The following is a 12718-nucleotide window of genomic DNA, read 5'->3' as shown; positions in this document are numbered from 1 at the left end:
ACGGGTTGAAGATGCCTGCATTAAAGTAACATAATCCCTACCACGTACAAAAAAGAAACAAAATGCTTTAATAATATTGCAGAGGATGGAAAAAGTAATTGTGAATATTTATGAGGCGAAGAAGCGCAGCACACGCCATAAAGTCTCAGAAGTACACGTAGGGATTGTGGGGGAAAGCATCAAAGTAGCATAATACATAATCAGATGTGTGTGTGTGTGCCAGTCACCGACTAACCAGCAGCTGGAACGCGTCTCGTTTCTTTTCATTGGTGTATAAAATCGAGTATTCATTACATGCAAGGAGACCCATTTTGATTACTCAGTAACGGTGCCGATTTCTCTTTCACGAACGATTATTTCTTGACGTACGGCAGTGATTGTCAATGGTCTGCAGGAAAGTCCCTAAACTTTCTGAAGGACGTCGCACTGAGCGCGACGTAATTAATTTCTTCTCTAGAATCATACAATTTTTTGTTGCGGAAACAAATAACGAAATAGGATGCTGTGTTTCAAAATGTGGCAAACTTGCTAGGTAATCTGAACGACGTTTATGGAAAACAGTACAGAGGCCTTCTATCTCTAGGAGGTGCTGGGTGACTCCGACCTCCTCTCTCATAATCCTTTGTGCCGCGGAAACTACTGTAAGCTCCTTCGCTAGCCATCTCGAACCAATCACTTCAGCTCAACCCACGTAACTAGTGACGACTTCCGGAAAGAAGGGGGGGGGGAATACCGACATAAAACTAAAGGCCATGTGAACGGGTTGTAGCGAAAATCCCTGTCACGGGTAACTTCCCGAGATATTTTATTGCACATGTAAACGGGGCTTAAGGGAGAAATTTTGGTACCGGATGATTTTTTTTGTATATAAGTGGAGTATCCATTGGTCATTTAAACGATTAAGTAGGGCCGACTGTATACGATAACATCATCAGAATAACCGCGGGTAAAGGACCGCTAGCGCAATTTAGCCGCAAGGGAAAGAAACGTTCACAGAGCAACAGTCCTACAAACAGTACAAATATTGAGTCATTACACTTTACTCACTTCACTTCTGAGATATAGATGGCAGCACTGAAAAATCATACACAACTCACTAGGTAGTAAATTGCCTATGGCGATAGACCTGAGTTGTGCTCGGTTTGAAAAAAAAAGGCCGAACTAGCTGTTCGGCAATGATAACGCTAACGGGTAATGATAACTTGTACAAATACTGCAAAGTAAATGATCGCAAACCAGTCAAGCTGCAAGTACATTCAAGCCACGTTTCCCACAGATTAATGATTGCTAGAGCAAGGGAGCCTCTTAAAGACATAAAAGCACTAGTGTGTGTGATTTAATGCCTGAAACGGACATAAGAGTTCATGGGGCGAGGCGAAATTTTCGTCCACGAAGAATGGTGACTCTTCTGTGTGGAGATCAAGAATCTACAAAGAGATTAATTTAAAAAGAATTAAATTTCTGAAACTCACCTCGAATTTCTGTATTCTCCCAGTGAAGGCATCAGAGGGGATAACATAATTAAATATCCTGCCGACGACGGCGCTGGTGTCCGGGACGCCCCAGTACCGTTTGACCTGCTCCGTTTGGACTTCTAGCGGTACTTTACCTCTGGCGGCGGCGGCGGCAGCCGATTCGGTGTTGCTGTCCAAATCACGCAGCAATAAATTCACATAGTTAGTCTCGTCCTCTTCCACTATGGCGACACATACAACACTCGCGCATAAAAGCACCAGAGACACCAACGTTACACTACAGCGACGTCCGCTACGGTTAAATCCAGGTACGGTTCCGGCCATTATTTCCGCGTTAGGATAGGCTTCCGTCTCTCACTCGAATAAAATTAAATGGGAACGAGGTGTGGCGCTAGGTCACGAAGGCGATTTTAATCCCAAGCGCGCGCCACGCTTGCCGGACATCAGCAAATCATGCTAGTGTTTCAGCCTAGCTGTCAGTGTCACGGACACATTGTCACTCCCAAATTATTTGGCACGGGTTTATCTGAAAAAGAAACGAAACGTGATTATTTAGATAGAAACAAACACATTTATAGACGCAAATCGACAATAATGGTTATTTTGGCGCTTTTTTTTTTTTTTTTTTGCTTTCGTTAACCACCAACGTCACGTGAAATATTACTATTCTAGATGTTCAGAATGTCTACCTCATTTTATTAACGGTTCTAGCCTCGATGTTTGTAGACACACTTCGCGTGAAGTCTACAGAGTATATACGGCAGCAATTGTGAGGAGAGAAAAGATATTTCTTTTAATATTCTCTGTTTGGAAAATCGCCAAACCACGTGTGACGTAACACCAAAGCCTCGAAACATAATCAGTGAAAGGTGTCGCAAAAATAAAAAACAACAGTAGGGAAAAACTATAAGTGTGAGATAAGATTAAACAATTTGCTTTTTTCTTCCTGCCTCCGACTAGAACTGGAGAGAAATCAATGGAATCTGCCTCATTATAAGCGCGATAAAAGACACGTTATACGCTTATCAATGGAGATCGGGCCCGAAAGAAATTCTCATGTAGGATTTCTATGCAACGTAATTCGCCGTTTTTTGTGTATACAGTGCCATGTAAGCAGTTAAACTGCTTATGAACAAAAAAAAAAAAGGAAAAAAAAATCGCAGGACTCTCTCCATTCAGAATGTTTTCTTTCCAGACCGCCCGCACCCTTCCCGATAGCGTCCATGCATGCTGAACCCTCAGCTCGCGGGGCTGAATGTGGCCCTCTGAGTCATCTGCTGTGGCCAGCGACTTCAATCCTGATTTCGGAAATATGAACAAAGCGGCATGTATATCTAGATCACTTAAGTGACCATAAGTTCACATTACTTACCACGGCACTGTTACAAATCGCATAAGTGGCCAGAGGCATATTTACCGAGCACTGCGGCACAGAGCAATTTAGCGACCAGCGGCATATTTACCGAGCACTTTTGGCTCTGTACGGGTGTGCGAGAGAGATTGTAGAAGTCCTTCGTCCTGTAGGTAGCCATTGCGCCACTTTTTCATAATCTGTGAAGAGTTTACAAGGTGATTCATCTTGTGCTTCGGCCATTCCAAAAGTCATTGTGTATGACTGAATTGATTTTATATACCTGCGTATAGGTATTTGTAGCCAGTTTCTGGGTACTAAATTGGTTCCTCGGTAAATATGCCGCAATTCAGCGACATATTTACCGAGCACTGCGGCACAGAGCAATTTCGCGACCAGCGGCATATTTGCCGAGCACTGCGGCACAGAACAATTTCGCGACCAGCGGCATATTTATCGATCACCACGGCATGGGCCGATCTCCCCGTTAAAAAGTCTCGCTACTGAGTGTAACATGCTTACAACGATACGATTATAATTGTGTAATGACTGTGGATAATTATTCAATCATTACACTTGAAAAACTGAGGGAAAATGGCGGCACCACACATAACAAGCATTACACTGAAACCACCTTCACGTCAGGTTCGTCACACATACATTCCAACATGTACCGATTTGTTAGAAGTTCCGCAGAGGAATGTGGACAAGGTGCACGTGTGGCTTAGTAGTATATATAAGTGACCCGCCGCACATTCACAGATTACTTGAATGAACCGCAGCACGTTCACGGGTCGCTTAAATGACCCGCGGCATATTTATAGATTCCCCCACAGAGCATTCACAGAATATTAAAGTTACCCGCAGCATATTTATAGATCAATGCGGTGCATTTATAGATCACGTGACCCGCAGCGCATTTATAGTATACACAGGGTGTTTATAATTACAGTTCCCGTGTACTTAACGTAGTTGTCCTCAAGAACTAAATCATTGTTATGCAGCCAAGTTTCCATGATATTATAACGAGACCATGGAAGAGAGATTTATGCAATAAAAAAATAATTCAACTTTCAACCAGCAGGTGGAAAAGTGGTGCTTTTTCATTTTTCCCATGGTCCATATAGTGCGAATTCCAAGTTTCAATGGAAAACGTCGACCAGAACGGGTGCTACGTAGGTCTGAGTATTTTCAGTATACATGCACTGTTCAGACCTATGTAGCGCCCGTCAGTATACTGACGCTATAGTAGCGCATGACATTATACAGTCGACGCTCGTTACAACGACCCGACGTCATAGCGACCATTCCATTACAACGACCGGTAGGATAAGTCCCAAATCCTGTGGAGTCCGTCCTGCATTTTGTTTCGTCCTTCACTTATTTCAAGGACTTGTGTGTGAGAGACATCATCCGGAACAATATTTTACGCATTTTGGCGATTTTTCTAACCGTGAGAATAAATTCGTCCAGCGCAATCGCTAGCTAAGATCTCTCCCCATCAATTCTACCCACAGCGAATTATAGCGGCTAATTTTGTGAACTTGAAGTTCCCAGAAGTTATTTTATCGGACACGCGATTTGTTATAGAGTGGGGATTTTTTCGACCAATTGGCGATATTTCACAGAACGCACGAAAGGAAACAAAAGCACAACAATATAAACAGACATAATGCTCGAGGGGTAAAAAAGTAGAATGAATAATTATTATATGAAATGCTCTTACGGAAACCCAGTAACGTAGGAGAAACGAGTGAGTGATGTGGTCCATGAATCATATCCTGTTTGCGGACATCTCAACGCCATAAACAAGGGGGTGGGGGTTGCTTGGCACTCACACGAGAAGAGAGAAAAGCCACTTGAGATATTCAAGAAACGACATTTCAACGGAAATGAGAATAAAAACGCTGAATATAAAGAGCGAGGGGAATAATAAGAAAAGAAATTGCTCCGCTTTCTCAATGACACAGAGCAGCATATTCCCGCCAGCAAAGGGCCAACGAACTAACTGCCAGTGCGTAATAATTCCGTTGAGAGTTCGCATGAATCCCGAAGAGAGCTAAGGATCCGTAACCGAATCCGTGACAGACACGAAAAGGAAAACAAATGACAAGCGCAGAAACACTCTTGAGCTAATTATAAAAAGCCATCTAAATTAGATTGTCACGACTCTTGAGTCTGTCTGTCTGTAGAAATTTCCCATTGACCGATATAAGAACACTTGTGGTGCTCTCGAGAAGGCCTTACAGACTGCGGGTTCTCTGCGGGAAGATATAGCTTGGAGCAGTGGTTGTCAACCTGGGGCCATATGGTCCATTGTGGTCTTGGGATATTCGGGGGGGGGGGCCACAGCTGAAATTGAAGTGGAAGGGGCCGCAGAGAGCTGTGAGAAAAAAATTGGGTAGGCTGTAAGCGGGCGCAAGTTTTGACGTGAATACGTTTTTTGTGCCTTGAATTGCGTGGTAGATACTTACATAATGAAATTATATCATTATCAACGGCTTTTTCCTGAAACTTGTTTGCTCTACTGCCAATTCTCATTCTATAATGATTTTGAGTCTTTTCTGAACAGGAATGAAATACGGTGGGAGAAAGTGGGCCCATTTCAGAGAATCCAGCACAGCGGCCCATAGAACCCTGGATCATCTCAAGGAAAAGGCAATGGTTCATCCAGGCGTGGCAGCGAGGGTATCGTGCCCTAAGGAAGCATACGTGTTGAGAACTGGTACTGTGATCTTCACAAGTAAGCTCTTGCAAAACATCACGCAAAACATCCTTGCACACAGTGGGGAGGAGGGTAAGGTGTTGAGACTGTCCTACAGAGAACTCCTACAATTAGAAGGAAGCTCACTGAAGCTTCCCGGGCATTCAGTGATATGCCGGGAAGGGTAATTTATTGTGTTAGTTCCTTGGATCGTCCCGTATTTTGTAGGACACGCTAATTTTTCCGATACAATTCTACTCTCGGCAGAGATGATCATCCCCCCCCCCTCTCTACGGATCTTCACGTGGCCTAGGAAATCAATCTTTTGTAAAATTTTTGTTTTGTATATATCACACACAATTTAGTTTCAGTTAAAATTCAATTCACCAAGTAGAGAATTTCGTTGCTGGATGTAGAGGGCATTGCAAGAAAATACGGTGCAAAGGGGGCTAAAAAAGGTGGAGAAACGCTTGTTAATAATGAATATAACAGCCTCAGGAAATGAGGCATTTTTGTACATCTTCTTACGGGATGGTTCAGAAAGGATTCCCCATTTTGCACGAGAATCGTCCCGGGCTGGAGCCCTGTCAGCCCTTCCTTGTGGGCGCGATGGGTAACGCTCTAAATTACCCCGAGGTACCTGTTATGACACGCTGCCCCATCCAAACGTTTTGTTGTTGGTTTTTTTTTTTATTTGGAAAAATCTTGAGTTCTAATTTGTCTCCCGCGGCTCCCTAGGGTGACGCGGCATACGTTTTGGGATTCACTGGCACAGGACATGATATTTCAAAGATGGATTATAATTATCATCGAATAGCTCTTCCCTTCTTCTCAGATTTTTTAAGGGAAGATCATCCACCCTTTCTAAAAAAAAAAAGTGCTGACTCATTCACATTGTTCAAAAATTATTTTTTACAGTTCTCTACAGAGAAAAAACGACGGTGAAAAGTGAAAAATGGAATATTCATGTCTATACATAGGAATATTTTACAGGAACAGAAAAAAAAAAATTCCTTTGTAGCATGAGGTACGGTAATAAAGATTTCCCCCTTTCCCCTAAAAAAAAAGCTGGAATTTCGCGAACAAGAGGCCTCGTGATAGGAACAAAATGACAAGCATATTGTCAAGGCCACCAAGACAAGCTGTGTAAAGTAAAAAAAAAGGAAATGTCAGTAGCTGGAGAAACATAGGCTCCAACAGCATTACTTTGATGCGAGAAGGGTCTCTGTCTGGTAAAACACTAAATTAAGATATAACCATGACGTAGGTTTTTGAAGGAGACGTAATTTCCAAGATAACCAGTGTTTCGACGAGCGGGTTGGAGACAGTTCACCTTCCATCACCCATGTTATCTGCAAGAAAAAAAAACAATGCTGGCTCTGAGTACCAAGTTTTTTGTAGCCACCAAAAAATCAAGAAATCTATCCATTGCCTCATTATCCGCAGTTGGCTTGATAGATACTGATCACTTTGGATCACGCTCGTCTCGCTTGATCGGTACCAATCACTTTAGATAACTCTGTATTAACACTCTTGTGATCGGTATTGATTAATTTTGGTGACGCTCGATCCGATTGGTCACACAATCTTCATTCCTTTTGAAGAGGCTCGGCCAATCTTCATTCGTTTGGACCATCTTCGGTCTTCCACTTGGTCAATCTTCACTCATTTGAACAACGCTAGGATAATCTTGACTCCTTTTGACCACGAAAGGATAATTGATCTCCACTCCTTTTGATCACCATCTTCATTCCTTTGGACCATGCTCGATCCGCTGGTCAATCTTCACGAACCTTAAGATCACGCTCGGTCATCCACTTGATCAATCTTCATTTATTTAACCAAGCTAGGATAATCTTTACTTCTTTTGACCATCTTCGCTAATCTTTATTCTTTTGTGCGACGATAGATCTGCTAGGTCAGTTTTCATTCCTTAGTACCACGCTTGATCAGTACTAGTCACTTTGAATCTAGCTCGACCTCCAAATTGATTACTTTGAACCAAAGACAAAAAAAAGGACTAGCCGATAGACGGTTTTGGTCAATGAGAATCCAGCCAGTTCTGAAAATACAACTTCTCCAAAAGCGTCACCACTTCTATTTTTTTGAACATGTGAGGTGCCTGTTAATGGAGGTGATCGAAGGCAAAAATTTTGGACCTATAAAAATGACTACATAGGGAGATGGCTCACGAGAGGTTTCACAGTACATCAGAACATAAATATCAGCTGAAGGCAGTACCGTAACTTAGACGGTGCAACAGGTGCACCAGCACAGGGGCCAGAAGAGGCTTAAATGCAAATTCTTGAACAGGAACGGCTAGTTACGGCACTGACTTTAGGCATCGATGACTCACAACTAATTGTTTGACTCATTTCCGCTTAAAGCCCCGTGAATCCACAAACGTAATTCCTCCTATAGAAGATAAAAAAAAAAGAGACAACCAGCTAAATGCTAGTCGCGAGCTCCGGATCACTGACAAGTAAAGGGTCCCAAAAAAAGGTGACGTCTTCAATAAGTTTTGAAAAATTACCACAGATTCTATTCATTAATTCACGAGCACCAAAAATGTTTAAAAAATTCCGGGGGAATTCTTGTGGGTCACTCAAAACAAAATTGTAAATATTGAAACCTGTACGAAACGGAAAGTCAAATACACTGAAATAATATTCCGTTTTATAAAGGGTGCAAATAAAAACAGTAATCGTTGAACAGATTGCATTTTTATTCCGTTTAAGACAGATTCCCGTTTCACACAGTGTCCGTCTTGGCCAGGTTTCACTGTATTGATATTTCCAACGCCAACAGAGGCCAAGAATGAATTTCAAGTACAGCCAACACCTTCTGCAGCAGAAAGCCTCCGCGCGAAGCTCGTGACGTCACTGAAGTCGTACATTTCACCTATGGGGTCACTGGATATACTGCAAAAAAAAAAAAGGTAAAGATTTCGCATACGTCGGACTACGTTATATCCAATGTCTACAGTAGAAGTGGGCGACTCCAGTGACGTCAGAGCTTCGCGCGGAGGCTTTCGGCTACAGAAGGTGTTGGTACAGCACAGACAAAGAAAAATAACTAGTTTTTCTATTAAATAAATAGAACAGAGAAGCTAGAGGAAAGGAAGAGAAAGTGAAAAGAAGGTTTTTTTATAAATAATCGCCAATCAGCGCGAGGGGCGATGAGTAGCCGACTGTTAACGTTTTTTAATAATTTTTTGTGGCTTTAATACATGCAATTCCATTCCGTCGCTAGTTTTCTTTTTTTCTTCTGGGTGAGATGAGTGTACTTAAATCTTTGCAGGATAACTCCTTGGGACCCTTCCCCTGCGAGATATAATCCGAGTGACGTTACGCGCCAGAAGAGTTACTGTAATCAGATCGCCTCCGCCGGCTATTCTCATCACCGATTGGTTAGGTCTAGAAATAAGACAGACCGCCGTTTTCGAACGGAAAAGAATGCATTCAAAAGAGAACCGAAAGCTATTTTGAACTAGTCCAAGACAAGACTGACAACAACAACCGGAAAAAAAGGCAATATAAGCGTGTGTTGTGACAAGCGTATTATGACTGCTGTTGCGCACAAAGACACGAGATACATACATAAGTTGCTAAAAATATCACATTCATCGTGTGGGACAAGACGCAAGTTCCGTCAAGAACAAGATTTTGCCAATGCCCTTGCCGGATATGACTGTATAAGTGGGAAGGGGGAATATACTTATCATTGTGAAAGAAAAAGACGCGATTCACGCCGAATGTTCATTACGAAGGACGAAAAGGTGTGACGGGAAAAAATATATATACGCCGATAATTAATGGAATAAGAAATAACTAAGGATTCATATTCTGTGACCGAGGAGGAAAAAAACGCATGGATATCCGAAAAAAAAGAATCATTATTATGCTAATGAATCTGATGGAAGCGAAAGCATCAAAGGGACGTGCGATTCATTAACGAGTCACTTGTCTTATGACTCCATGCAATGTTATCTTAAATTGAATAAAGATGAAGATTCATACCAAGGATGGAAGCAATGACGTAGATGCCGACGTCTATGATGATAACGTACCTTGCGTTTCTCGTACACCGTTGTCATCAAAATCTGTTTGTGACCCCGTACTGCGCTAATGAGGGCATTTTGAGCGTCTCGCACCATTTCTTTGAATTTAGTTTGTTGCGCTTCGGTCATTGAATACACTCGAAGGACAATCAAATCATTTGGTTCAAAATTATTGTGCAGAATACAGGACTGAAAAGACCAATTTTTAGCTGACCCCTGGATATTGGCTTCTAGTTGAGGAAAAAACCCCTGTTTAGACAATAAATCCTAGGTGACAGGTGACCATGGCGATTTAAAAGAAAAAAAATTGGCATTGGCACCTAATGACTGATTTATGTATGATAAATTGTATCGGACAAATTGTGTATATATTTCAGACACAAAACACTTTCTAAAATTATGTAACCATGTTGGTTAAACATGCTTTACAGAAAGGAATCTCGAGCACATCGAAGAAAACACTAATTCGGACTATTCTTCTTGAGGCAAAAAAACTATGTTCGGTTCCGATGCAATTTAACTGACACCTATTTTTTATTAGATTTATCCAAGCCCTGGATTTTGTAGGTAGGCGAGTCTTACTTAGTTTATTTCGAGATCGCCTTGATTCAAGATGCGATTTCACCTCCGTAACAAGTGAAAGAATCTGTAGTTGATGTCACAACAGTTCAGCGCGAGACGATTCAGCGCAGTGATTGTGTTTTGTAAATAACAATTCGCTTTCTACTTGTTCCAGACTTTGGACTAACCGAATATGCATTGCTCCAATTTAATTTCTGTTAGCTTCTCCTCTTCCTGCAGAGCCGTAATGAATTTCCAAATATTGGGATGATGGACTCCAATAGTGCTACTGAACGAATTATTCCAGCCCTCAATATAAATATTGGGATGATGGACTCCAATAGTGCTACTGAACGAATTATTCCAGCCCTCAATATAAATATTGGGATGATGGACTCCAATAGTTCTACTGAACGAATTATTCCAGCCCTCAATATAAATATTGGTGTCTGCAAAGCCGTCAAGAGTGGCGTCGAACTGATTCTATAGTTCTATAGAGAGTTTAGGATCTCCCCTACGATTTCCTCACGTTGGCTTTCCAACCCAGATGTCTTCGAAATAATTTACCATATTATATAAATCTTCATTGTCTCTGTACTATCCCATCGGGAACGATACGATATCTTAAGATAATTTTTTTATAACGACGACATATTTATGTCTGAAAATTCTAAGCACACCTTATTTTCAAAATCATTTCAAAGCATTTTGAAATTTTTTTTTGAATTTACGTATGCCAGTCCTAAGTCTGAAAAAAGTTGGAAGGGAATTATTATGTAGAAAAAACGCTCAATGCGCTGAATTGTCGTAAATTCCTGTAGTTTTGGTGAGTCAGGCATTTTCAACATACTCCTCACTGAAGCGACCAAAAGTGCTCGATCGCGCACAATTACAATTTCATGCCCTAAAGGTAATGAACCGAACTAATCTAATCAAACAAACACCTTATTACATTCAACCTCAGCATTAAGCTGATTTGAGTTCCAGCATGTAAACAAAATTTCCAAATGGGTGCTCGTTTCCCTAATGAGGATAGACCAGATGGATGAGATGTTCGTGGCTTCAAAAGAAAAGTCGAGCACTCCTAGTTTCAGCGATGGTGGTACTACAGTCGAATCTCGGTTTAACGGATACCGTTATAGCGAAAAAAATCTCATTTTATATAAAAAACTCTTTCCTAATCCTCCAGATAAGTTTACGTAGGAAAAAGAATTTACAACGAAGTGATTTGTCGGGTCTCTTGGAGTTCGTTATGACAGGATTCGACTGCAGTATAGTCAACACAAATAACGCCTACTGATCATATTTGACTTGAGAGTCATAGCCGCCATTCTCAACTTGATAAGGTTTTGTGGCGTCCATAGAATTATTTCGTAGTCGATAAACTGGGTCAGGATAGGGCTCTTTGAAACTTCATAACTCCCTTGCAATGAGGAAGGCCCTGGATATTTGCGGTTTTTGTATAGCTTGAAAGTTTTACAAAGAAGCCTAATTCACGAGGGCCTTCCAATTATCGTAAGGGGGCGTTGTAACAATGAAGTACCGTTGTTTCCTGATGCGGACTCGACATAGAGCGGCTTTTTTTGCTGCCCTAAGATGACAATTGTTTTTAAAATCTATTAACTCTATTCCTTTTGTCACTTATTTCTTCGTGTTACATATAGGGTGTCCCATAAATTCGTAAATAGTTAAAAAATTCATAAAAACATTTTAGAAGAATTGGTACGTTTGAATGCGGTTTTGCAAAAAAGTTGTTCTCACGTATTCACGTATGGGGATTTTCGGTACAGAAAAAAATACTTGGTTCAAAATTTGTCGATAGAAAGCCGGGGAAATCAGTGAGGTGGGAGTGATTGAACCTTAACTTTTCTTCCATCTCTTTAGCGTCCAAACGTTAGTAATGCTTCATTCAGCCTCTAATTCAAGGCTAACTTAAAACTACACTAATAACAATCTCTACCAATGTCAACATTGAAAACCTCATGCAAGAGTTAGTAAAAGGATGGTCCAGAAACGAGCGATTCATCGTAAGACCAGCATTTCATAGGACTCTGATTTGCATATTTATAGTGATATGCTTTCGCACAGTGGCCTCTACCCTCAAAAATTCGAACCATTTTTTCGCCAAAAAAAAAATCCCCCGTTGTTGAGCATGAATTTTTCGCAAACCGCATTCAAATGTGCCAATTCCTTCAGTTTTTACGAATTTATGGGACACCCTGTGTTTTCTTTTTTTCAATTATTATTTGCACCGGAATCATTTCTCGAGGCCCACGAACCGGCTTTACCCCAAAATTTTTCGTATTTTGATTAAATTATTAAAATTGCCTCTCATCCATCTTATAAATTACTCAGACACGCGACATTTTATTGATACACACGTCATTCCCTCTCATGGTCTTTCTTGCTTTCTGGTTTCGTAACTTGCATCGCAATCTGTACACTCATGCAGGTGACTCAATAGAAACTCAAACCTCTCGAATCGGTTGATTTTCCGGATACATTTCAGTCACATAAGAACAAACGGAAAGTTAATTAGAAGTGGAAAAAATTAGATCAAAGATTGT

General features: G+C 41.1%; 1 protein-coding gene across 2 annotated transcripts in view; it reads right to left on the bottom strand.

Moving 5' to 3' along the window:
- LOC149066208 (dystroglycan 1-like) overlaps positions 1-12718 on the bottom strand; it is a 123680-nt gene that overhangs the window by 43884 nt on the left and 67078 nt on the right. The window contains exons 1-2 of one of the 2 annotated variants that reach the window (XM_089253232.1): positions 2165-2233; positions 1473-2001 (exon numbers count right to left, since the gene is read on the bottom strand). In XM_089253232.1, the coding sequence (XP_089109358.1) occupies positions 1473-1799 (327 nt within the window). In that variant the 5' untranslated portion in view covers positions 1800-2001; positions 2165-2233. Of the gene's footprint in view, positions 1-1472; positions 2002-2164; positions 2234-12718 lie in introns of those variants that run through there. The other variant, XM_089253231.1, reaches the window with a different exon arrangement.

The sequence above is a fragment of the Pholcus phalangioides genome, unplaced genomic scaffold (genome assembly GCF_987345545.1).
Source record: "Pholcus phalangioides strain wild (caught in Gottingen) unplaced genomic scaffold, Ppha-v1.0 ptg000032l_1, whole genome shotgun sequence".
NCBI lineage: Eukaryota > Metazoa > Arthropoda > Arachnida > Araneae > Pholcidae > Pholcus > Pholcus phalangioides.
The sequence above is the reverse complement of the archived record's forward strand: the minus strand, read 5'-3'. Positions and strand labels throughout refer to the sequence as shown.